Below are 27,345 nucleotides of genomic sequence, written 5' to 3'. Positions count from 1 at the left end.
TTACCTTGAACCTCATTAGCCTCTGGTTAATGACCCTGTATCAACATTCTTTACGCTTTCAAATACCAAAATCAAATCTTCCCTGGACTTTATCTGCTTCAAGGTGTTTCTCTGGTCATGCCACTTGACTGAAGTCTGCTGTCCCTGGTATCCACTCTAGTAAGTTTCTCCACCCGATGAAAGGTCATCTCAACCTGAAATATTAACTGTTTCTTTTTATAGATTAGATTAGATTAGTTACAGTGTGGAAACAGGCCCTTCGGCCCAACAAGTCCACACACCGACCCGCCGAAGCGCAACCCACCCATACCCCTACATTTACCCCTTACCTAACACTATGGGCAATTTAGAATGGCCAATTCACCTGACCCGCACATCTTTGGACTGTGGGAGGAAACCGGAGCACCCGGAGGAAACCCACGCAGACACGGGGAGAACGTGCAAACTCCACACAGTCTGTCGCCTGAGTCGGGAAATGAACCCGGGTCTCTGGCGCTGTGAGGCAGCAGTGCTAACCACTGTGCCACCGTGCCGCCCATTAGATTAGATTCCCTACAGTGTGGAAACAGGCCTTTCGGTCCAACTAGTCCACACCGATCCTCCGAAGAGTAACCCACCCAGTCCCATTTTCCTCTGACTAATGTACCAAACACTATGGGCAATTTAGCATGGCTAGTTCACCTGCACATCTTACGGTGGGGCGAAACCAGAGCACCTGGAGGAAACGCACGCAGACATGGGGAGAATGTGCAAACTCCACACAGACAATCGCCCGAGGCTGGAATCGCACCTGGGACCCTGGTGTTGTGAGGCAGCAATGCTAACCACTGAGCCACAGTGCCACCCCATCTCTCTTGATTGTGCCTGCCTTTCCGACCTTTTCTCGTGTTCATTTGTAGATTTCTTGTGTCCATAGTACTGATATTTTGCTTCTGTGTTGTCTTTAATAAATCCTTGCTGGCTTTCATTTACTGAGTACCAGGTGTTTCTCTCTGGATTGTTATCTCTAACTTTCTGGGAGGCTGATGGGCACACCGTGGGTGGCACGGTGGCACAGTGGTTAGCATTGCTGCCTTACAGCGCCAGAGACGCGGGTTCAATTCCCGCCTCAGGCGACTGACTGTGTGGAGTTTGCACGTTCTCCCCTGTCTGCATGGGTTTCCTCCCACAGTCCAAAGATGTGCAGGTCAGGTGAATTGGCCATGTTAAATTGCCCATAGTGTTAGGTAAGGGGCAAATGTAGGGGTATGGGTGGGTTGCGCTTCGTCGGGTTGATGTGGACTTGTTGGGCCGAAGGGCCTGTTTCCACACTGTAAGTAATCTAATCTAATCAAATGGAAATAAACAGTTGCCATGTTTGATTTCTCTGTTTGAACAAACAAAGATGTAAAATTTGTAGTTCTTCAGAGCTCTGGCACCACTTTCTTAATGTAAGGTTGATTGGTAAATTGATCAGAGCCTCCCCTGTTTCCACCTTTACTTTGCTTAGCAACCTAGGAGGCATCCCATATGGACTGGGTCATTTTTCTATCTTAAGCACTGCAAACCTTCTTTATAATCTATCTTTCAATTTTTATCCTATCAAATTTTTGTGAGTTCACATTATTTTACTGTTACATTGGCAGTCTTCTGGTCTTTCGTGAAGACGGCTGCAAAGTATTCATTTAGTAACTTACACATACTCTTAACCTTTATAAAATTTCTCCTTTTTGGTGTCTAATTGGACCTTTGACTATATTCTAATATTTCGGTGTTCATTAAAGACTTTTGTCTTCCTTTATATGTTGCCTCTCAGGTATTCTTATACCTAGTCTCCTATTCTTAATTCCTGTTTTATTTAATCCTGTACTTTTTCTATTTGGCTTAATTATAACTTATGAACTCAACATTTAACACACATCTTATTTTGTTTCAATTTAATCTCAATATCTGTATGCATTCAGAGAGCTGTAGCTTTGGATGTTCATCCTTTGCCCTTTAAGGGAATATATTTGCAATTGAACTGTCTCTAAAGGCCTTTCTCATTTTGCGCAATAACTAATTTATCTGCCAGTCTCTAATTCCAGTCCAGGCTTTGCGGTTGTCGATATCGTAATAAGGGGCAAGACCTTTAGGACTGAGCTGCAGGGAAATTTCATCACCAAATTGTCAATTGACTTTTGAAACAAGCTATAATCATTGGTTATAGTGTGTGTTGCGCTGAATTACAGCACTTACTAAAAAAAACTATTTCATTTTGAACTTGTTAAATGAGTGAGCCTGTTGAGATGTTCATAATAAGCTGAAGGGAATGTTATTTTTATGTAAGTTTTTTTTTCAACGAAATGTTGGGTGGACCTGAGCCACTAGTGCCATGAGAACTGAATTCAGTCTGAATTACAGATACAGTGGTGCATTCATACTGCATGAATAGTAGTTGATGCAGAGGCCTCTATGTTTCAGGTATTACCTCTAAGCCTGAATGAAGTCTCCTTAAGCTTGACAGTCATGAAGCCTTCAGAATTTTATGCATAATCCATATCTGCTATTTCATAGCTGTTTTAAATTAATATATAATACAAGCGATGAAAATCTGCTTATAACATGCCTTCTCGATTAGTTTTATAATCAGTGTTCAGTTTGAATATTCTGGATGCTGTAAATTCAAACCGAGAACAGAAAGTGCTGGAGAAGCTCAGCAGGTCTGGCAGCATCTGTGGAGAGAGCAAGAGTTAGCTTTTTAGAACTGGGCAAGGTTAGTAATATCATTGAGGTTTTCAGCACAGCAATGACGGGGCAAGGGTTGAAAAGCAAATCCGTGATCAAATGGAAGTCTAGGGAGATTGACAGAAAAGTTAGTCCTCCAGAGTCAAAGGAAATGGAGACAGAATGAAAAGAAACAAAGAAACAAAAGGTGTGCCTGGAGCAGGTGTGCTGCTGACTGAAGGCAAAGATTATTATCAGAAGTACAGTAGTTGAACTCAATGCTGAGTCCAGAGTTTGTAATTGAATGATATGGTGCTGTTCCTGTAGCTTGCACCAAATTTTATTGTAACAGGTAGAGCTTAAATTGTATTGTTTGATTCAAAACATTTTAACACAAGAAAATGTTTTTGAATTATCTGCAGTAGACTCCTAAGAATTGTTGTAAAGGGTTAAGCATATAACATGCCTTCTCGATTGGTTTTATAATCAGTGTTCAGAATTTGCAGAATGTTGGATTTCGTACAATGTGTTAAAAGAAGTATCTGGGGCTTTACCTCGTTTAAAGCGCTACAGTACCAGTTTTAGTGATGAATATAAGGATGTGCAGGTCCATTATCCACTTCAGCGCTGCGGCGCAGTTGTCAAATGAAGCAGCTTGTTGTCAGTGTAAATTATGAGATTGTCATTTGTGCAGGTAAGTGCCAATTTGAGTTAAGTGCTGAGTTTTTCCTTTGAATTTCCAGTTATGGAAACCTTTTAACTGAAAACAAGCTGTCAACTTTTAAGTCGAATTAGGGACCTTGCGATTGGCAGTGACTGAATAATCGCACGTTGAATTACAATTTGCCAATGTTTGTGGAATGAGTGTTTTACAATCATGTGTTATTTTGTGTTCACTGCCCACAGATAGCTTGCAATGGAAGTGAGCAGCAGCTGAAGAAGGCACTGGAGGAAGGCCAGAGAGATGAAATGATGGCCGGGGCAGGAGATGAGGAGGGGTACAGAAGCCCGATGACACGTGAAGCATCTTTGAAACAGAAACCTCTGCATTTAATTTTAACCTCATCTGCAGAAGAAGGTAAAGGAATAATTATTGGCAAGCACCTATAGCAATTATAGTTCCTGCTGCTAGTACGTGGGGAATAATTGTACATATTCTGATAATATACAAGGAACAGTATGCTCCATACATTAATTAGGCTACTTTTTCACAAGATGTTGGTCTTTTACACTGGTGAAAGTAAATATGGTATTGTGAAATCAAGAAGTTATCCAGCACACAGTTTGACCACCATGAATATTTCTCAATCCTGCATCAATTTGGTCCATAGTACTTAGGTTGAAAATATAATGTTGTACTCCAGCAACCTCTGAATGCTGCTGTGAACATTTTAATTAACCGTTTAATTCATTTTACTCTCTTGTCCCTAATGATTCATGTCTTTGAGCAATGCAAGCCCATTGTTGCCTTGCTCATTTTGTACGAGGTATCGTGTCCTACCCCTTTTATGGAAAGTGCACCAATGTGACGTGGAAATACACTGCACAGCTTTGACCTCAACACGGGATGGCCAAATGTGGTCACTGTCATCTGATTTCCTTCCTTCGCCCCTTTCTTCCCCCCTCTCCCCTCCCCCAGCATTATTTGCATTCATGCTTCATCAGCGAGGAGAGTGAGTCTGCTTCCTAAAACAAGACAGCACTTGGCTTAACCACTGCAAGATTTTAATACTGAGTCGACTCCCTTCTTGAAGCTCAGATAAATTATCTTGATTAGAATTCTGTGCCATCTGACCAGGTATCTAACCAATTGAATCTGCTCTCAGCATTTTCACTACTTTGTTTGCTATTACATACAGATGGTCTTAGGATCATATTTTTGCCATCACATACATTTTCAGTGGCTGTTCTGGTCATTTCAGCTTTTGTCCCCCAAAAGGATGTCTATGTATATATTTTAAAGTTGTATTTTAAAGCTGGCTACTGACTGCTTTCACCAGACTTGGGAATAGTGGAAATGCACAGCAGATAGCTTGATCAGCTGTGATACCATTATGAAATTAGGCAGCATCCTTTAATTTATTATAAAACACAAGGCGTTGGCTTTCATTACAGAATATTGATTTAGGTGCAGAAATAAAAAGGAAGAACTTGCAGCTGTACAGGGCATTGGTTAGTCCACTTCTGGAATATTGTGTGCAATTCTGGTCTCCCTCCCATAGGAAGGATATTGTGAAACTTGAAAGGCTTCAGAAAGGATTTACAAGGATGTTGGAGGGTTTGAGCTAATGGGAGAGGCTGAATAGGCTGGGGCTGTTTTCCCTGGAGCGTTAGAAGTTGAGGGGTGACCTTATGGAGCTTTATCAAATCATGAGGGGCATTGAAAGGGTAAACAGTCCAGGTCTTTTCCCTGGGTTGTGGAGAACTAAAGGGCACAGGTTTAGGAAGAGAGGAGAAAGATTTAAAAGGGACTTATGGGGTAACGTTTTCACGCAGAAGGTGGTACATTCATGGAATGAGCTGCCAGAGGAAGCGTTGGAGGCTAGTACAATTACAACATTTAAAAGGAATCTGGATGGGTGTATGAGTAGAAAGGGTTTGAAGGGATATGGGCCAAGTGCTGGCAAATGGGACTAGATTAAATTAGGACATCTGGTTGGCCTGGATGAGTTGGACCGAAGGGTCTGTTTCTGTGCTGTACGTTTCTATGACTCGATAACAGATGGAAATTTGAAACAAAAACAAACTGCTGGAGAAACTCAGCATGTCTGGCAGCATCTATAGAGAGAGAGAGAAAAACAGAGTGAATGTTTTGAGTTCAATGACCCTTCATCAGAACTGATTATTGATATTTTTGATTTAGGTGTCTTCAGTGAACTTTATTAGATTTAAGTGAATTTGTTCAAAACTGTTGCTGTTATGAAAAAGATCCAAAATGAATGATATGTACTTGAATGAAGAGTTGTTGATTTGGACAGGGATGGTGTTAAAAAGGCTACAGTTATTGTCTGTTGCATTTTCATTTTCCTGAAGTGGTCATATCATTTTCCTTGACACCCACCCCTAATTTTGTCTTTCGTTCCTAAATGGTGTTTTTTCCATCCTTCCAAAGTACAGAACCAAAAACAACAAATGATAGAGATTGATGTCCAGATCAGAATCTTGTGTGATCTGAAAAGGAACTACAATGTGATGGTACCACAAATTTGCTTCCCTTGTCCTCCTTGGTGATGGCAATCTCATGAAGATAAATGAACTGTTTGATGAAGATCGAGTTTCTGAAGTATCCCAAGTAGTCAATGTTGGTTTCAGTGTTGGTGCCTCTGATATTCACTGTTTGTTAATGACTTAGATTGCAAGAAAAAGAGCCACAAATACAAGCTTAACAACGATGCAGAAGTTGGTAGTAATGTAACCAGTGTAGATGGAGGTATAAAATTACAAAGCGAGACTAAGTGAATGGGAAAAATGTGGCTGGTGGCTTTCAATGCAGACAGGTGTGAATATATTGCTTTGGACTTCAAAAGAAAGGACAGGTCACTTTCTAAATGGTGAAAGGTTAAAACCTAAGAGGCCCAAGGCACTTGGAAGTCTGAGTGACTAATCATTAAAACATTTTGAACAGATACAAGAATAATCAAGAAGGCTCATGGGATACTGGACTTCGTGCAACATACAGAACTAGAATATAAAGGATTTGAATTTGCCAGCTACACAAAGCCTTAATTAGACCACCTCTGGAATTGTGTTTAATTCTCGTCATAGCACCTTAGGAAGAATATATATTAGCCTTGGAAGGAAATGGAGTGTAGGTTTATTAGAATGATACCAAGTGCTACGTTTTGAGGTAGGATTGCACTGACTAGCATTGTATCCCTTGGAATTTAGAAGATTTGAGGTTAGTTGTTCAAATGCACATCCAGAAAGCAAAAAAATATCTGGAGTACGCCTACAAACTTCAGTTATCCCTGAGATAGGGATGAAAGATGACTGGGGATATGCAGGAATGTAGAGTTGAGGTTATTAAGGAAATAATTGCTGAACACAATCAGAGTCAAAATGGTTTTGTGAAAGGTATATTAAGTTGCACAAATTTGCTAGAATTATTTGTGGATGTAACAAGCAGAGTTGGTTAATAAAAAAAGGCTTTCCAATAAGCACTCATAAGTTACCGTATAATGGATTGAGGATTGACTAACACAGCAAACAAAGAGTCAGGATTAATAGTGTCTTTTCAGTTTGGAAACATGTAATTTGGAATCGAAAGAGTGCAGAAAGAGGCCATTCAAGCCACCAAGTTTGTACTGATTCTCTGAAGTGCATCCCACCCAGACACAGTCCCAGGCCCCTTACTTTATCCCCATAATCCTGCATTTCCCATGGCTAATCCATGTGGCCTGCACATTCCTGGCACACAATAGGGTGAGTTAGCATTGCCAATCCACCTAACTTGCATATCTTTGGACTTGTGGAGTGCCAGAGAATCAGTCCTGAGCCTCAGTTGTTCATTTTGAAGAGTGTGGCGCTGGAAAAGTGCACCTCGTCAGGCAACATCCAAGGAGCAGGGCAGTCGACGTTTCGAGCATAAGCTTTTCACCAGGGAGAACTACTGATGAAGAGCTTATGCTCGAAATGTCTGTTCTCCTGCTGCTCAGATGTTGCCTTACAGGCTGTGCTTTTCCAGCAGCACACGCTTTGACTCTGATCTCCAGCATCTGCAGTCATCTCTTTTTCCTCAATTGTTTATAGTCAATGTTAATGCCTTGGTGGGGTTGGGAAGGGGTGGGTGCAGAGTGTCATATACACAAATGTACTTACAATATAGACACTGCTAATGCGATGAGAGTGCAAGGACGCAGAAAAGGGCTGAGAGACTGGGCACAAACTTGGCAGATGGATTTTAATGTAGGAAAGTGTGAGGTCATGAACTTTGAGAGGAAGAATCTAAAGTCAAACTGTTAAGTAAATGGAGAGATATTCCAACAAAGAGCAGTGCAGAGGCTTCTGGGTGTTCTTGTGCATCAAACACAGTAAGTTAGCACAGGTAAGAGCAAATGTCTGTCCTCAGCATGCTGCAGTGTTCCAGTGAATCACAGTGCAAACTGGAGGAGCAACATCTCACCTTAAGACTAGGCACTTTACAGCCTTCTGGACTTAATATTGAACACCTTCAAATTGTGAATTATTTCTTCCTTGATCTTTTAACTTGTTACATTCTGCTATCACATCCCCTCTTCCTTCCCCTCACTAAGGCGACTATCTGTCCTTTCAAGTCTGGCAGGCGACACACCATTGTTCTGCCATTCTCACATTGTGATCGCTTAATCTGAACCTTCAGCATCTTTTCTCCACCAGCACCCTGCACCGACTACCCTCCCACCCCAAACTATAGCAAAAATGCTGTCACCTCCACACTTCACTTCAGCTCTGATGAAGGGTCATCCAGATTTGAAATATTAGCTTGCTCTCTATCCGTGGATGCTGTCTGACCTGCGGTGATCTCCAGTATTGGTTGTTTTCAGTTAAGTCAGAAGTGAGAAGGTGAATAGAATTTTGGCCTTTATTACTAGGGCGTTGGAATTTAAAAATGAGGATGTCTTGTTGTTACAACTGTCCAGGTATTAGTGAGCCTGCACCTGGAGTACTGTGTCCAATTTTGGTTCCTGTATTGAAAAAAGGATAAACTTGTATTGGAGACAGTTCAAAACAGATTCATGGGGCTGATTCCTGGGATAAAGGGGTTGAATGATCAAGAATGGTTAAACAGGTCATTTGGGTTTCTTCATTTTGCAGGTTTTACTGAAATATACAAAATTTTGAGGGAGCTTAATAGGGTAGATGTTGAGAAGGTGTTTCCACATGTGGAAACTAGAGGACATAATGTCAGAATAAGGGGATTCTCATTTAAAACTAAGATATGAAGGAATCGTTTTCTCTCACAGAGTAGTCAATATCTTGAATTCTCTACCCCATAGAGTTGTGAAGGATAGATTACTGAAAGTATTTAAAGATTTTTGAAATAGTCTTGAGTTAACGGTTATGAGGAGCTGGCAGGAAGGAGGAGTTGTGGTTTGGGGCAGAACAGCTCTGATCTTGTAGAATGGTGAGACAGGCTTGACGTTCGAAATTTCTACTCTGCTCCTATTTCTTATTTTTAACATTGAGACCATAAGAACATGTCCCCCCATAGAAGTCTGATAGCAAAGGTAAGAGCCCATGGGATCCAGGGAAATTTGGCAAAATTAGATCCACAACTGGTTGAGTGTCAGGAAACAGAGGGTGATGAGTGAGGAGTGTTTTTCCAACTGAATGTAAGTGCCCAGGGATGTCCCACAGAAGTCACTGTTGGGTCTCTTGCCATTTGTGATTTGTATAAATGGTTTAGAATTGAAGAGGGTTGATCTGTAAGTTTGCAGACAATACAAATATTGATGATGATAAGTTGAGGTGATGCACTTGGGCAGGACAAATAAGGCAAGGGAACACATGATGAATGTTCTGATTCTGGGAAGCACTGATGATCAGAGGGACACCAGTGGATAAAGTGATTAGGAAGGTATGTGGGATATGTGCCTTTATTAGCTGAAGCATAGAGTTTAAGAGCAGGGAGGTTATACTGGAACCATATAAAACTTTGCTTCGGCTGGAGAATTGTGTGTAATTTTAGACTACTAGATGATGTTCTACTTACAGGTACTTATTTCTTTAGTAGAAAATATATTTGTACCAATTGTTTGAAGAGATCTGTAAAGCTAATTTGATTGTGGAAAATGAGGGCGCACGTATCTTTGCAAACATTTCCTCAAAAGTGATGCTCAAACCCCAATTTCTTTTTCCCTTGAATGCTAAATATTTATCACCTGTATGACTCCAACGTGTTGTGTGGGTAGCTATCTTTCTCCCTGTTTGGAATGCTGTTTACATATTCTTGTTAAGAGCCAAGCTTGCTGGAATTTGATATCATGTTATGAAATATGGCTTTGCAAGTTACTGCATGCCTCTGATGTTTCTCAACCAGGAAGGAGATTATTCTTGTGCAGTTAACAAGGAATGCTTTTGGGCAATTTTGTGTATTTTGCTTGATCATTTCCCCCAAGAAAAGATTTTTTGTAGAAGACAACAAATTGAGCTCCAAGTTAATTTTGCAATCATTGAAGTTTATGTGAAATGATTTACCAGAATAAACTTAAAACCTGTTGCAGGACAAAATGTTGATTGCATCACAGGCTTTTGCTTGCAGAAGACCAATTCCTTGGCATAAACCCATCTTGCATTGCTGGTTCTTAATGGATTCATGCACCATCTTGTGAGAGATCTTGGGCAGCATAGTGGCTCAGTGGTTAGCACTGCTGCCTCACAGTGCCTGGGTCCCAGGTTCAATTCCAGCCTTGGGTGACTATCTGTGTGGAGTTTGCATATTCTCCCTGTGTCTGTCTGGGTACTCCGGTTTCCCCCCACATTCCAAAGATGTGCAGGTCAGATGAATTGGCCATGCTAAATTGTCTATAGTTGTTAGGTGCATTAGTCCGGGAGGATGGGTTACTCTTCGGAGGGTCGGTGTGGACTTGTTGGGCCGAAGGGCCTGTTTCCATACTGTAGGGAAACTAATCTAATCAAATCAAACACCTTAGGCTTGAGTTAATGTTTGGCTCATATAGATCTTAAATTTTTGACAAATTTGGTGAAGGGTACGTTCAGGTGTCCCTGGACAGATAATTTGACTGCCATCTGCTGTGTCAACCATGGAAAACAAACTTGTTCTTTGCCTCTTTGTCAAGGCGAAATCATGCCAATCGTTTTTTAAATTTCATTCATGGGATGTGGACGTCACTTACTGGGTCAGGATTTATCGCCTGTCTCTAGTTTCCTTGGAGAAGGTGGTGGTGAGCTGCCTTTTTAAATGCTGCAATCCATGTGATGTAGAGATCTCGCAATGCCTTTAGAGAATTCCAGGATCTTGACCCAGTGACAGTGAAGGAACAGCGATATATTTCCAAGTCAGGATACTAAGTGGATTGGAGAGGAACTTGTAGGTCGTGGTGTTCTCTTGTATCTGCTGCCCTTGTCCTTCTAGATGAAAGTGGTCATGGGTTTAAATGGTGCTAAGCTAGGGGCTTTGGTGAGTTGCTCTTATAGCCATTGTATTTATATGGCTTGTTCAGTTCAGTTTCTGGTAAATGATTGCTCTCGACAACCTGGAGGCTATGGTTAGATTGTCCCCTTAATGAACGTAGTTGTTGCCCGGCATTTGTATTACATGAGTGTAACTTGTTACTTTCTGGCTCAAGTCTGGGTATTATCCAGGTCTTGCTGTGTTTGGAGACAAATGCTTCTGTATCTGAGGAGTAGTGAATGGTGCTGAACATTGTGCAAACAGGGGCAAACATCTCCATATCTGAGTTTATTGAATTTATTGTTAAGTGTACCAAGGCACAGTGAAAAGCTTTGTCTTGTGAGCAATACAGACAGATCACATAATTAAGTAGCAGAGATAAGCATAGACATGATGGAGGGAAGGACATTGGTGAAGCAGCTGAAAGTTATTGGGCTTAGGACAACCTAAACAATTCCTGCAAGGATGTCTTAGAGCAGAGATGACTGATCTACAGCAATCGCAACCATCTTCCGTTGTGCCATGTATGACTCCAAGCAGTGGATAGTTTTCCCCTTATTGCCGGTGGCTGCAGTTACGTACAAGCTCCTTCATGCCACATTTGGTCAAATTTAGCCTTGACGTCAAGGGCTGTCGCTTTCACCTAACGTCTGGAATTCCTCTCGTTTGTCCATATTTAAACCATGTCTGTAATGAGGTCAGGAGATGGGTGGCCCTGGTGGAACCCAAACTGGGTGTTGCTGAGCAGATGCTGAACAGGTGTTGTCATGTAGCACTGTCGATGACTCCTTCCATCACGTTGCTGGTGAGTAGCCTAATGATATCTGAGCTGTGCTTGTATCGTCAATGTGGAGTTGGATAATATAACAGCTCCTTCCTTAAACTGTGTTGTGATCCACCCATGCCTCCGCTGTGGTATTTCAGAACACTTTGAAGACATGGTGATTCTCATTGATTTCATCATATCAATGGGTTGTCACCAACTCCCTGCTTTCAGACAAGTCAACTTGAAATGTAGGGTAGTCATCACTTTCTGAGAAATTAATATGGAAGCATTTCCTTTATTCAGCCCGGTATGCTTTTTTTAAAAAAAGTTATTTCATGCATGGTCTTGCTGGCAAGGCTAGAATTAACTGTTCGTTCTGAATTGGTGTTGAACTGAACAGCCAATTTAGAAACAGCTAAGAGTCAGCCACACACTGCTGGTTAATCTTACCAGATCGGGATGATAGTTTTTGTTTTCCAAACATTAGTAAGCTAGATGGATAATTAGAATAGTAAAATAGGTTTGTGGAAATGAGATTTCAAATTGAATTCAAATTCCAACAGCTGCCTTGAATGATGTGAGCCCATATGCCCTGTGCATTAACTGGACCTCTGCTTTAGTCTGGTGACAATACCATGACACCACCATCTCACATTACGGAAAAGCAGACATGAGGTCGATTTTGATAAGTCCCTGCAAGCTTTGGTTTTTGAACATCCTGATATTGAACAGTTCCTATCAATCTCACTTGCCAACGGAGTAACGTTTTGTCTATTGTTGATTGAATTGATGTTGATGTGATCTGGTAGATTTATTTAATGATTTGCCTTTTGAGGAGAGATAACACTTGGAAAAAAGTTTACACCATTTCGTGACTTACCTGAGAGGAGAACACCGATAATCGTGTCCCATCATTCCCAAGTTGTCCCAAAGTTGGTAACTTTGTAAAATCCCAATGAGACCACAAAGATGATCAATTTGCCTGACCGACTACTATTCAGAGCCCAATGCAATTCACAGCTGGTTCTTTCAGTAACAGAAATGAACCTTATTGATTGCAACACTCTTAATTGCAACAAAAGCAGTAAAAAGAAAGAATTTCTAATTTATGCAACATAAACTATACGCCTTCGAAGCTCCATATTCACACATTCAATCAGAATTAAGACAGATGAAAGACAGATTCCTGATGAAGGGCTCTGGCCCGAAACGTCGAATTTCCTGTTCCTTGGATGCTGCCTAACCTGCTGTGCTTTAACCAGCAACACATTTTCAGCTCTGATCCCCAGCATCTGCAGACCTCACTTTTTACTCGAAGAGTTTAATACAAATGCCAAGGATTGAAAAGAATATATATAGGATTAAGAAAATTCTGAGCGTCAATAATTGAGACCAAGAAGTGGAAAGTTATTTCTCTTGCAGTCCTTCTCACTTTCACATTGTTGAGATGCTGTTGACTTCAGTGTGGCTGTCATCCTTTAATTTGGTTGATCAGTGAAATGAGATCTTTTTGTGTATGGATTGTGTTTAAGTTTTTTGGGGTTTTCTTCATTTTACACTCACACACACACACACACGCGTGTTTTCTCTCTCTCTCTCACACACACACACACACACACCGCACTACCAGGGAATGCATGAATGGAACTCGACAACGTGCAGTCATCAATGACAATCCCCACATCTGATCTCATGGTGAGGAAAGGGTCACAAATGAACCTGAAGATGTTGAGCCTGCACTACCACACTAAAGAGCTCCTGCAATTATGTGTTTGGTTTGATGTCACTGAACTCCAACAGCAAACTCTTATATTCGGCATGATTCCAACTACTCCATAAATTTCCCTTAGATTTTCCTTGACGTCAATTTTGCCAGGGCTACGTAGTACCATATTAATTCAAATTTGGGTTGGATGTGAAGGGTAGCTACTGTCACCTCACTTTGTGAGTTCAGGTCCCTGTTCATGATTGGATCAAGGCAATATTGGAGTCAGGAGCCAAGTGGCCTTTGCAGAACCGAATCTGAGCATCAGTGAGCCGGTTATTGTGGTGTAAGTCCTACTTGATAATATTGTCAATGACAGCTTCCATTGATTTGTTGATGATCAAGAATAGATTTGATATGATGGAGTTTTATCAGGTTCGATACGTCCCACTTTTTGTGTATTGGACATATCTGAGCAATTTTCCACGTTGTCCAGTAGATGCCAGTGTTGCAGTTGTGCTGGAATAGTTTGGCTTGGGATGCAGCTAGTTCTGTCACGTAGTTCTTAAGCACTGTGACTGTGATATTGACAGAATCATTGCAGTATTCAGTGCCTTCAGATGTTTCTTGATGTCACAATGATTTGGTAGCGTGACTGTATCTGTGATGCTCAGGGCTTCTGGAAGAGGCTGAGACGGATCGTCCACTTAGGACTTCTGGCTGGGGGTCACTGTGAATACTTCAGCCTTGGTTTCTACACTGCTGTGCTGGGCTGGCCCCACCTTTGTGGATGGGGATATGTGAGGAGCTGCCTTTTCGTCCAGTAATTGTCATTCCTGATGAAGGGTTTATGCCCGAAACGTTGACTCTCCTGCTCCTCAGATGCTGCTTCACCCACGGTGCTTTTCCAGCACCACATTTTTCCATTCAATTGTCCACCACCATTCATGAGTAGGTATGTGTTTTCTGATCCACTGTGGGGTCGCTTGCAACACATACTGTTTCCATTGTTTGACATGCAAGTAGTCTTATATGATGGCTTCATGTGGCGCTGATCCTAGGGTTGATCTCCTCTTGATGGCAGTGGTAGTGTGAAAGATATGTGGGGCTGTGAAGTTGCAAATTAAGGTTGAATGCACTTGTCCTGCTGTTGATGGCCTCTTAGATGTGCAGTTTTGAGTTGCTAGATCTTTTTCAGATCTATCCCATTTAGCATGGTGGTAATGCCACAGATATAAAAAGAAAGATGTGGCTTTAATTCCACTGTTTATCTCATCGCCCTGAAATAACAGTTGAGTAATTTATCAATTAAAAGTCTCTCTAACTCAGTTCAGTAATATGCTGAATGATTCAGCGTTCAATAGCTGGACCTTCTGAGAGTAGATGTTCCTCATTTAAATGGGAGACTTCTTGCTTTGAAATTATTCCCTAGTTTTAATTCTCCTGGGGTGGGGCGGTTGCAGGGGACATCCTGTCAATCTCTTGCTGAGTCACTTCAGGATTTTATATGTTTCAATAAGATAATGTCTTGTTCTTCTAAACTGCAGTGACTGTAAATCTGGATTGCTCAATCTTTGCTAGTAAGACAAACTCACAATTAAAAGAGTCAGAGTCAGGCTAGAACTGCAACTACACTTCCTCTTGAAGTAAGGAAACCAAAATTGTACACAGTGTTCCAGGTATAGTCACACCATTGCATGTACAGCAAGACTTCCTTACTGTTATCCTGCAGTCCTCCTTTGATGAAGATCGTTTGTTATCCTTGTTGGCTTGCATATTAATCTGTGATTCATATACAAAAACACTTGAATCTATTTGTAGCAAAGCTCTCTGCGTTTAAGCAATATTTTACTTGTTTATTTCTGCCAATGTGGACATGTTCAAGCTCATATTTTTCCATATTGTGCCTCCATCTGCCAAATTTTATACCCAATCTTTTCACCTATCTATATCCCTTTGCAGGCTCTCACTTTGCCCCCTATCTTCACATTGTCAACCAATGTGGCAACAATGCAGTTGGTCATGACAGTTAAGTTATTAACATAAATTGCAGATCGTTGAAGTTCCTACATTGAACCCTGGAACACTCCACTGGGTAAGAGTTTGCTAAGTTGAAAATGACTTATTTATTCTGTCTTCCTTTCCCTTTTGTTGGCCAATCCTCTATCCGTAATAATATGGGGAAGAAGTGAGGTCTGCAGATGCTGGAGATCAGAGCTGAAAATGTGTTGCTGGAAAAGCGCAGCAGGTCAGGCAGCATCCAAGGAGCAGGAGATTCGATGTTTCGGGCATAAGCCCTTCAGGAATCTTCTTCCTGAAGAAGGGCTTATGTCCGAAACGTCGAATCTCCTGTTCCATCCGTAATAATATGTCAACCTAACACCATTGATCTTGTGGAGTAAATGTTATTGTCACATCTTATTGATTACCTTTTGGAAATCCAAATGCACTACGTCTACTGCTTCTTAGTTATCCACTCTGTTTTTACATCCTCAAATGAAAGATAGTGGGCGGCATGGTGGCACAGTGGTTAGCACTGCTGCCTCACAGCGCCTGAGTCCCGGGTTCAATTCCCGACTCAGGCGACTGACTGTGTGGAGTTTGCACGTTCTCCCCGTGTCTGCGTGGGTTTCCTCCGGGTGCTCCGGTTTCCTCCCACAGTCCAAAGATGTGCGGGTTAGGTGAATTGGCCATGCTAAATTGCCCATAGTGTTAGGTAGGGGGTGAGTATAGGGGTATGGGTGGGTTGCGCTTCAGCGGGTCGGTGTGAACTTGTTGGGCCGAAGGGCCTGTTTCCACACTGTAAGTAATCTAATCTAATCTAATAAACTCATATGTGATTTTTTTTGCACTAAATCATATTGATAGTAGTATGAATTTCTCCAATGTGCTACGACTACCTTTTTAATAATAGATTCTTGCATTTCCCAGTGAATTTCCCATATAGGTGAACTGGCCTGTAGTTTCCTGCTTTCTGTCTCACTACTTTCTTGAACACATGTTGCAGTCACTGTTCAACACTTATGTAGAATTTCCTTAGCGTGACAATGCAACTTCACCTTTTCAAGGTCAGTATCTACCTATGTTGGCATTGGCAGTTGAATCTATGACAGATGGATTGATGAGAAAATATCTCGTGGGTTTTTCCCTGTTGTTGGTTCCTTCATAACTTAATGAAAGACAAGTCTTGCAGATATTTCCTTAAGTACTCAACCAGGTTTGTCACCATAAGTACTGCTATCAATCTTGTTAATGGATGTTGAACTCCCTTATACGATGATGCAATCTATGCCCTCAGAACTTCCTCCAAGTGGTGTTCAAGGTGGAGATTACTGACTAATTAGCTGAGGAAGGGCAAGAATTTATTGCTTATCCCTAATTGAGATAATGGTGGTGAGCCGCCTTTTTGAACCACTGAAGTCCATTTGCTGTAGATAGACCTACAGTGCTGTTAGGGAGGGAGTTTTAGGATTTGGATTCAGTGACAGTAAAGGAATGACAACATATTCCCAAGTCAGATGGTGTGTAACTTGGAGGTAACCTTGAAGGTGGCGGTGGTCCGGTGTTTCTGCTGTCCTTTTCTTGTGAGATGATATTTCTCATGGATTTGGAAGATGCTGTTGAAGGAGCCTTAGTGAATTTCTGCAGTGCATTTTGTAAATGGTACACTCTACTGCTACTGAAGGTCAGTGATGGCAGAAATGCATGTTTATAGGTTGGTGCCAGTCAAGTGAACTGCTTTATCTGTGAAGTTTCTTGAGTGTGTTGGAGCTGCACTCCATTCCACCCCGACTTGTGTCTTATAGATGGTATGCAGGCTTAGGAGAGTTTAGGAGGTGAGATATTCACTACAGGATTCCTAGCCTCTGACCTGCTCCTTTAGCTGCAGTATTTACATGGCTGGTCCAGTTCAGTTTCTGATCAAAGTGTCCCTATGAATTTGATTGTGGGGGCGTTCAGTGATGGTAATCTACAGGGGATTACCTTACCAGTTTTGACTTGATGTCATGAGACTTCATGACGTCTGGAGTTATTGTTGGGGACTTCCAGGCTAATTCCTGTCTAATTTTTCGCAAATTGACAGCCTCAATCAGGGAGCTCATATTCTGTGAGGTCCAGTTGGCTGACCTTGTTACAATCACTACACTATAATGTGGCAACCAGAACTGCACACACTACTCCAAATGAGGCCTAGCAAAAGTTTTATATAGCTGCAGCTTGACTTGCCAACTTGTATAGTCAGTGCCCCGACTAATGAAGGCAAGCATGCTGGAAACCTCTTTTTGTCAGCTTATCCACTTGTGTTATCCACTAGTTCTTTCAGGGAGCTATGGACTTGCACTGCAAGATCCGTCTGTCTGCCAATGTTCGGAAGGGTCTTGCAATTTACCTCCTAGAATGCATCACCTTACACTTGTCTGGATTGAATTCTGTCATTTCTTTGCCTAACTTTCTGACTGATCTATATCCTGCTGTATCCTTTGACAACCTTTCTCATTACTTACAATTGCACCAATTTTCATGTCATCTGTAAACTTACTAAGCAGGCCACCTACATTTTCATGTAAATCATTTATGTATAACAATCAGCAGAGGTCCCAGCACTGATCCTTGTGGAAAACCACTGGTTACAAACTTTCAGTCAGAAAAACAACCCTCCATAACTACCCTTCTTGGTCTTCTATGACCAGGCAGATTTTGTATCCAACCTACCAACTGTGGATCCCATGGGACTTAAACTTTTGGGCCAGCTTACCCATGAAGGACCTTGCCAGACATTTTAGTAAATTAATGATCTTCATCAATCAAATGTGTGAGATAACACCTCCCCAGCAGTAACCCATGTTGAACATCCTAATAAAGTCATTCTTTTCCAAATCAATCTTCTTCAATAATTTCCCGACTACTGATCCAAAGCTCACCAGCCTATATTTTCCTGGAGTATCTCTGTTGCCTTTCTTAAACAAAGGAGCAACATTGCTACTATTCTGTCTTCTGTGACCTTGCCTGTGGCTATAGGTGATAACAGAGAGCTTTGTCAAGGCCACAGCAACCTCTTCCCTTGCATTTCTCAGTATTCTGGGATACAGGCCCTGAAGACTTGTCTCTCTCAATAATTTTTAAGGCACCAGTACCACTACCACCTCAATAATAACAACATGCCCTAGAATGTCAACATACTCCTCCCTAATCTTACTATCATCCACATGTTAGTGAATGCTGATACAAAATACTCTTGAAGGATCTCACCCGCTTCCTCTGGCTGCACTCAGAAATTCCGTCCTTTGTCCTTGAGTGGACTTACCCTTTCCCAAGCTACCTTCTTGCCCCTAATGTACATCTAATATGCCACAGGACGCTCCTTAATTCTACTTGCCAAAGATCTTTTTAGCCCTCCTAATTCCTTATTTAAGTTATCCTGCTTCCTTTATATTCTTCAAGGGCCTTGTCTGATTTTAGTTTCCTAAACCTTACATATGCTTCCTTTCTCTTTTTGATTAAACTTCCAATATCTCCTGTCATCCGGTGCTCCCAAAAATTGCCATCCTTAACTTTTATCTTCACAGGAACATGCCAGTCCTAAACTCTGATCAACTGGCCTTTAAAACCTTGAGATTCCCATATGTCAGATGCAGATTTGCCTTCAAATAGCCACCCCAAATCTAATTTCTTCAGTTCCTGCCTAATGCTGTTGTCATTAGCCTTCCTCCAACATTTGCACTGGAGGACTAGTCATATCCTTATCCATGCTTAACTATCTTAAAACTTATGGGATTATGGTCACTGTTCCTAACTGCTCCTCTACTGAAACTTTGATCACCTGGCCAGGCTCATTCCCCAGTACAAGATCTAGTACGGCCTATTGCCTCGTTGGACTATTGACATATTGTTTCAAGAAACATTCCAGATGCACTCAACAAATTCTGCCTCATTCAAGCTCCTGGCACTAAGGGAGTCCCAGTCAATATAGGGGAAGTTAAAATCATTCAATACAACAGCCCTGTTGTTTTTATATCTTTATATAATATGCTGACATTTCTGTTCCTCTATCTCCTGCTGGCCAATGGAAGGTTCGAGGTATAACCCCATCATAGTGATTGCATCTATCTTATTCCTGAGTTCTACCCATATGACCTCACTGGATGAACCATCCAAGGTGTCCTCTCTTAGCTGTGACATTCTTCTTAATCAGTAAAGCAACTCTTCTCTGTCTTCTCTCTCCTCCACACACTTTCTTTCTTTCTCTCTCTCTCTCTCACACACTCACTCACTCACTCACTCACTCACTCACTCTTTATACCCCTCTGTATCTTGCCTGAAACATCTAAACCCTGGAACCATGAGCTGCCGGTTCTGACCTTTTCTCAACCAAATTTTGTAAATAGCTACAGCATTATAATTCCAAGTACTAATCCATGCTAAAAACTCATATTTCACTAGTTTCCTCATGTCCCCTCCCACCACACCTTATCCCACTCCCAAGTCTTCAACTTGGCACCACCCTCTTGACATTTCCAATCTATCCGCTCCACCCTCCTCTCCGACCTATCATCTTCTTCCCCATCTTCATCTACCTATTGCATTCTCAACTACCTCCCTCCCCCCCGCCCCAATTTCCCTCCCATTTATCTCTTAGCCCACTGGTTCACAAGCCTCATTCCTGATGAAGGGCTTCTGCCCAAAACGTCAATTGTCCTGCCCCTCGGATGCTGCCTGACCTGTTGTGCTTTTCCACCACTACACTCACCTATAAACTCATATGCCTCACCTGTTATACTCCTTGCATTAACAAAAGTACATTTCAGACCGCTAGTCCTGCTGTGTTCATTAATATGGCACTGTCTGATTTTCCTATTAGACTTGTTTGTCTTAACAGCATTTAGACCAGAGTGGTTCTGGAAAAGCACAGCAGGTCAGGCAGCATCCAAGGAGCAGGAAAATGAATGCTTCGGGCAAAAGCCCTGATTCCTGATGAAGGGCTTTTGCCCGAAACGTCAATTTTCTTCCACCTCGGACCTGCTGTGCTTTTCCAACACCACTCTGATCTAAATTCTGGTTTCCAGCATCTGCACTCCTCACTTTTGCCTTATTTGTCTTAACTTGTACGATCTCCTCAAACACTCCACATGCTCACCTACTGCTATGGTTCACACACTGCTGCACCACATTAAACCCTTCCAAGAGTCAACAATGTTGCTGTGGGTCTGGAGTCACAGGTTATCTAGAGCAGGTAAGGATGGCTGCTTACCTTCTCTAAAACCTTAAGCTTTTATCCTCTTCTACAGATTACTGAGATAAATATCTGATGTCTTGGGACATGAGGATAACCTTGAGGTTGAACCCAGTTAAACTTTTCCTCCTCTTCATAAAGACACTCTTATCATCTGCAATCAGAGCCACATCTCATGAATCACTATTATTCAACTCTAGTATCACCAGAGATATTGTATCAACTTCTGGAGAACCTTGCATCGACCACACTTCAGAGTATTGTTCCTGTCCCCATATTACATGAACAATAAATTGAAGCTAGAGGAAGTGCAAATTTGAGAGTAAACTAGAACTCTTTAAGCGATTATAATTATAATTTTGTGCATTTTTTTCTCAAGATTATTAATGAATCTTTAAAATTATCGAGGTCTTTAAAATAATGATGGTGCAATAGAGTATGGAAGATGGTTTGGTTTGTGGGAGAGTCCAAAAGCAAGGATACAACAAGCAGTGTTCCCTTTAAGACATGAGGCTACACACTTGAAGAGTATGGAATGGAAAGGACGAGGGAGCAAGCTATCCTAGATCTGGTCCTGTGTAATGAGACAGGAGCAATTAACGATCTTCTGGTTAGGGATCCTCTTGGAAGGAGCAATCACAGTATGGTTGAATTTAGAATACAGATGGAGAATGTGAAGATAAAATCCAATATCAGCATCCTGTGCTTAAACAAAGGACACTGCAATAGGATGAGGGAGGACTTGGCTAAAGTAGACTGGAAACAAACATTTTATCGTGGCACAGTTTGATGAGCAGTGGAGGACCTTTAAAGCAATTTTTCAAAGTGCTTATCAAAAGTCTATTCCAGTGAAAAGGAAGGACTGTAAAAAAAAAAAATCTGCCATGGATGTCTAAAGAAATAAGAGACTATCAAATTGAGAAAGAAACCATACAAAGTGGCTAAGATCCGCAGGAAATGAGAAGTGTGGGAAAATTTTAAAGGTCAACAGGAAGCACAAAAAGACCTATAAAGATAACATGAGAAGAAACTGACACAAAATATAAAGATAGATAGCAAAAGTTTCTATAAATATATAAAACGAGAAAGAGTGGCTAAAGTAAACGTAGGTCCATTTGAGGATGAAAAGGGACATTTAGTTATGGGATATGATGAAATGGTGGAGGCATTGAATAGGTATTTTGTGTCAGTGTTCACAGTGGAAGACACTAATAACATGCCAGTAATTGACAAAGAGGCAAAGGTAGGTGAGGACCTGGAAACAATCATTATTATGGAAGTGGTGTTGAGCAAGCTAATGAAGCTAAGGATAGACAAGTCTCCTGGCCCTAATGGAATACATCCTAGGATACTGCATATGGATGTACATGGAAAAGTGTAAGTTAGATGGGCTTCAGATTGGTATGACAGGTCGGCGCAACATCGAGGGCCGAAGGGCCTGTACTGCGTTGTAATGTTTTATGTTCTATGTACTAAATATGATGGCTGAAGAAATAGCAAGTGCTGGAATTTTAGAAAATTTGCTGGGGCAGTTCCAGCAGATTGAAAAACAGCAGATGTGATGCCATGTTTAAAAAAGGAGGTAGACAAAAGATGGGGAATTATAGAAAGGTTAGCTTAATGTCTGTAGTGGGGAAGATGCTTGAGTCTATTATCAAAGAAGAAATAGCAAAGGAGAAATAGAAGTTGTCCCATTGTACAGATGCAGCATGGTTTCATAAAGGGTAGGTCGTGCTTAACTAACCTTTTGGAATTCTGTGAAGACATTATGAGCAAGGTGGACAAGGGGGACCCAGTAGGTGTGATGTACCTAGATTTCCAAAAGGCCTTTGACAAGGTGCTGCACAAAAGGCTGCTGCAAAAGATAAAGATGCATGGTGTTGGGGGTAGCGTATTAGCATGGATAGGGGATTGGTTGACTACCACGAAGCAAAAAGTGGGGATAAATGATTGTTATCCTCGTTGGCGATCAGTAACTCGTGGTGTGCCTCAGATCAGTGTTGGGATTGCAATTATTCACAAGTTATATTGATGATTTGGTGTTGGGGACTACGTGTAGTGTGTCAAAGTTTTCAGATGAGTGACAGAGCGAAGTGTGCAGAGGACTGTTAAAGTTTGCAGAGGGATGTAGATAGTTTGAGTGAGTGGGCAAAGGTTTGGCAGATGGAATACAATGTTAATAAATGTGATGTCATCCATTTCGTTAGGAATAACAGCAAAAAGGATTATTACTTGAATGGTAAAAAGTTGCAAATGCTGCTATGCAGGGGGACCTGGGTGTCCGTGTGCATGAATCACAGAGGGTTGGTCTGCAGGTACAACAAGTAATTAGGAAGGGAAATGGAATTTTGTCCTTTATTGCGAAAGGAATTGAATTTAAAAAGCAGGGAGGTTATGTTATAGCTGTACAGGGTGCTGGAGAGGCCATACCTAGAGTGCTGCGTGCAGTTTTTGTCTCCTTACTTGAGCAAGGATGTACTGGCACTCGAGGGGCTGCAGAGGAGGTTCACTAGCTTGATTCTGAAGTTGAGGGGTTAACTTATGAAGAGAAACTGAGAAGACTGTGATTATATTCATTGGAATGTAGAAGAATGAGGGGAGGATCTTACAGAAACATGAAATTATGAGCAGAATATATAAGATAGAAGTAGAGAGGATGTTTCCACTGGCAGGTGAAACTAGGACAAGAAGGCATTGCACCAAAATTAGAGGGAGCAGATTTAGGACTGAATTGAGAAGGAACTTCTTCACCTAGAGGGATATAAACCTGTCGAGTGAAGTAGTTGACACTAGATGTTTAATGGATGTTTTTAAAGCTAAGAGAGATTTTTATTGCATAATAAAGAAATTAAGGGTGAGAGGGCTGAGTCCATGAAAAGTGTGAGGCTTTAGCTCAGGAATCTTTGACAAGGAGGCTGAGTGAACTGATTACGCCACAGTTAAGAGGGTGAAGACATGACTGCCAAGCTGGTTCAGTGTGCTACGAGCTTGATGTGGGAGGTCAACGACTCTGGTGTGTCTGGCTCGTATCTGTGTGGAAGGTGTGTGCACGTTTAGCTATTGACCGTACATATTGCAGCACTGATGAAAGAACTCGAGGACCTTAGGCTCATCCGAGACAACGAGATCTTTCTGGACAAGACCTTCAGCGAGGTTATTACACTGACCATACCAGAAGAGAGCAGACGATGAGAAAGGCAGAGAGGAGACAGGTGCAAGAGATACCGGGGGATGTACCTATCAGGAACAAGTTGAATCTTTTGGAAGCAGTAGAGACAGATGACACTGCCAGTCCGTGAGGCGGCCAGGTCCGTCAATCAGGAGTTGGAGTGGAGGCAGAGCGGAAGAGTCAGACATCGCACAGAGCTGTGGTATTAGGGGACTCCATCGCGAGAGGAACTGACTGGGGTTTTTGTGGCAGCAGGCGGGATTTAAGGATGGTGTGTTGCCTTCCTGGTGCCAGGGTTAAAGACATCACAGACAGGGTGCAGGAAATCCTCAAGGACGAAGGTGAAGAATCAGAGGTGGTGGTACATGTCGGCACAAATGATGTCGGGAAGAAGAGGAGGAACACACTACAGCGGGACTTAGGAGAACTAGGAAGAAGGCTGAAAAGCAGGATGGTATCCAGGGTGGTTATCTCCGGTTTGCTTCCAGATCGTCAGGCTGGTGAGGCCAGAAACAGGGAGATAATGGACTTGAATGTGTGGCTGGAGAACTGGTGCAGGAAGCAAGCATTTAAATTCTTGGATCACTGGGGTATGTTTTGTGGTAAGCATAAATTATACAAGAGAGACGGTTTACACCTTAATAGGTTAGGGACCAGCATTCTGGCAGGCAGGTTTGCTCTTGCAACACAGCTACGTTTAAACTAAGTAGTGGCGGGGAGGGGACAAACTGGATGTTTAAGAAGGAAATTGAAGGGAAAGTTAGAACCAGGGAAGTCAAGAAAGACAACTGTGTCAATGAGGCAGAAAACTCAAAAAGGGATCGTGCTGTAAGGTTGAGTGAAATAGGAGTTGATGGGAAGGGTGAGGGCAGTAACAAATTAAAAATACTATATATGAATGCACGAAGCATTAGAAATAAGATGGATGAGCTTGAGGCTCTTTTGGAAATTGGCAGATGCGATATTGTGGGGATAACTGAGGCGTGGCTTCAAGTGGACAGGGCCTGGGAAATGAATATTCAAGGCTATACGTGCTACCGTAAGGACAGACTGACTGGCAGAGGGGATGGGGTGGCCATGTTGGCAAGGGATGATACTCGGTCCCTTGCGTGGGGGGACCTAGAATCAGAGGATGTAGAGTCAGTATGGATAGAGCTGAGAAATTCTAAGGGTAAAAAGACCCTCTTGGGAGTTATCTACAGGCCCCCAAACAGTAGTCTGGATGTTGGATGTAAGTTGAATCAGGAGCTGAAATTGGCCTGTAGCAAAGATGTTACTACAGTTGTTATGGGGGATTTCAACATGCAGGTAGACTGGGAGAATCAGAATGGTAATGGACCTCAAGAAAGAGACTTTGTGGAATGCCTCTGAGATGGATTCTTAGAACAGCTGGTGCTGGAGCCTACCAGGGAGAAGGCAATTCTGGACCGGGTATTGTGCAACGAACCAGAATTGGTCAGGGACCTTGAAGTGAAGGAGCCATTGGGAAGTAGTGACCATAAAACAATGAGCTTCAATCTGCAATTTGAGAGGGAGAGGGTACAATCGAAAGTGACAATATTTCTGTTGAATAAAGGGAACTGTGGAGCTATGAGGGAGGAGCTGGCCAAAGTTCAATGGTGCAATACCTTAGCAGGGATGACAGTGGAGGAACAATGGCAGATATTTCTGTGTATAATGCAGAAGATGCAGGATCAGTTCATTCCAAAAAGGAAGAAAGATCCTAGGAGGAGGCATGGGTGGCTGTGGCTGACGAGGGAAGTTAAGAAACATATAAAGTTAAAAGAGAAAATGTATAACATAGCAAAGATAAGTGGAAGAAAGGAGGACTGGGAAGCTTTTAAAGAACAACAGAGGATTACTAAGAAGGAAATACGCAGAGAAAAAATGAGGTACGAAGATAAACTGGCCAAAAATCTAAAGGAGGATAGTAAAAGCTTTTTTAGGTATGTGAAAGGCAAAAACTGGTTAAGACTAAAATTGGGCCTTTGAAGACAAAAACAGGAGAATATATTACGGGGAACAAAGAAATGGCAGAAGAATTGAATGGTACTTCAGATCTGTGTTCACTGGGGAAGACACAAGCAATCTCCCTGAGGTAACAGTGGCTGAAGGACTTGCACTTAAGGGAATTTATATTTGCCAGGAATTGGTGTTGGAGAGACTGTTAGGTCTGAAGTTGATAAGTCCCTGGGGCCTGATGGTCTACATCCCAGGGTAGTGAAGGAGGTGGCTCGAGAAATCATGGATGTGTTGGTGATTATTTTCCAGAGTTTGATAGATTCGGGATCAGTTCCTGTGGATTGGAGGGTGGCTAATGTTGTACCACTTTTTAAGAAACGTAGGAGAGAAAAAGCAGGAAATTATAGACCAGTTAGTCTGACCTCAGTGGTAGGAAAGATGCTGGAGTCTATGATACAGGATGAAATTACGACACATCAGGATAGTAGAAACAGGATAGGCCAGAGTCAGCATGGATTTATGAAGGGGAAATCATGCTTAACTAATCTTCTGGAATTGTTTGAGGATGTAACCCTGAAGATGGACGAGGGAGATCCAATAGTTGTAGTGTACCTGGACTTTCAGAAAGCTTTTGATAAAGTCCCACATAGGAGGTTAGTGAGCAAAATTAGGGCGCATGATATTGGGGGCAAAGTACTAACTTGGATTGAAAGTTGGTTGGCTGACAGGAAACAAAGAGTAGTGATAAATGGCTCCATTTCAGAATGGCAGGCAGTGACCAGTGGGGTACCGCAGGGATCAGTGCTGGGACTGCAGCTTTTTACAATATATATTAATGATATCGAAAGTGGTATTAGTAATAATGTGAGCAAATTTGCTGATGATACTAAGCTGGGTGGCAGGGTGAAATGTGAGGAGGATGTTAGGAGATTACAGGGTGACCTGGACAAGTTAGGTGAGTGGTCAAATGCATGGCAGATGCAGTTTAATGTGGATAAATGTATGGTTATCCACTTTGGTGGCAAGAACAGGAAGGCAGATTATTACCTAAATGGAATCAGTTTGGGTAAAGGGGCAGTACGAAGAGATCTGGGTGTTATTGTACACCAGACAATGAAGGTAAGCATGCAGGTACAGCAGGTAGTGAAGAAGGCTAATAGCATGCTGGCCTTCATAACAAGAGGGATTGAGTATAGAAGCAAAGAGGTTCCTCTGCAGCTGTACAGGGCCCTGGTGAGAACACACCTAGAGTATTGTGTGCAGTTCTGGCCTCCAAATTTGAGCAAAGGCATTTTGGCTATTGAGGGAGTACAGCGTAGGTTCACGAGGTCAATTCCTGGAATGACAGGGCTACCTTACGCTGAAAGACTGGAGCGACTGGGCTTGTATACCCTTGAGTTTAAAAGACTGAGAGGGGATCTGATTGAGAAATATAAGATTATTAAAGGATTGGACACTCTGGAGGCAGGAAACATGTTTCCGCTGATGGGTGAGTGCCGAACCAGCGGACACAGCTTAAAAATACGGGGTAGACCATTTAGGACAGAGTTGAGGAGAAACTTCTTCACCCAGAGAGTGGTGGCTGTGTGGGATGCTCTGCCTCAGAGGGCAGTGGAGGCCCAGTCTCTGGATTCATTTAAGAAATGGTTGGATAGAGCTTTCAAGGATAATGGAATCAATGGTTATGGAGATAAGGCAGGAACAGGATATTGAT

General features: G+C 42.1%; 1 protein-coding gene across 1 annotated transcript in view; it reads left to right on the top strand.

Moving 5' to 3' along the window:
• Window positions 1-27,345, top strand: part of rabgap1l (RAB GTPase activating protein 1-like) — a 489,306-nt gene that overhangs the window by 39,324 nt on the left and 422,637 nt on the right. The window contains exon 3 of the mRNA XM_060830051.1: window positions 3,592-3,763. Within this exon, the coding sequence (XP_060686034.1) occupies window positions 3,592-3,763 (172 nt within the window). The remainder of the gene's footprint in view (window positions 1-3,591; window positions 3,764-27,345) is intronic.

The sequence above is a fragment of the Hemiscyllium ocellatum genome, chromosome 9, assembly GCF_020745735.1.
Source record: "Hemiscyllium ocellatum isolate sHemOce1 chromosome 9, sHemOce1.pat.X.cur, whole genome shotgun sequence".
Classification (NCBI taxonomy): domain Eukaryota; kingdom Metazoa; phylum Chordata; class Chondrichthyes; order Orectolobiformes; family Hemiscylliidae; genus Hemiscyllium; species Hemiscyllium ocellatum.
The sequence above is the reverse complement of the archived record's forward strand: the minus strand, read 5'-3'. Positions and strand labels throughout refer to the sequence as shown.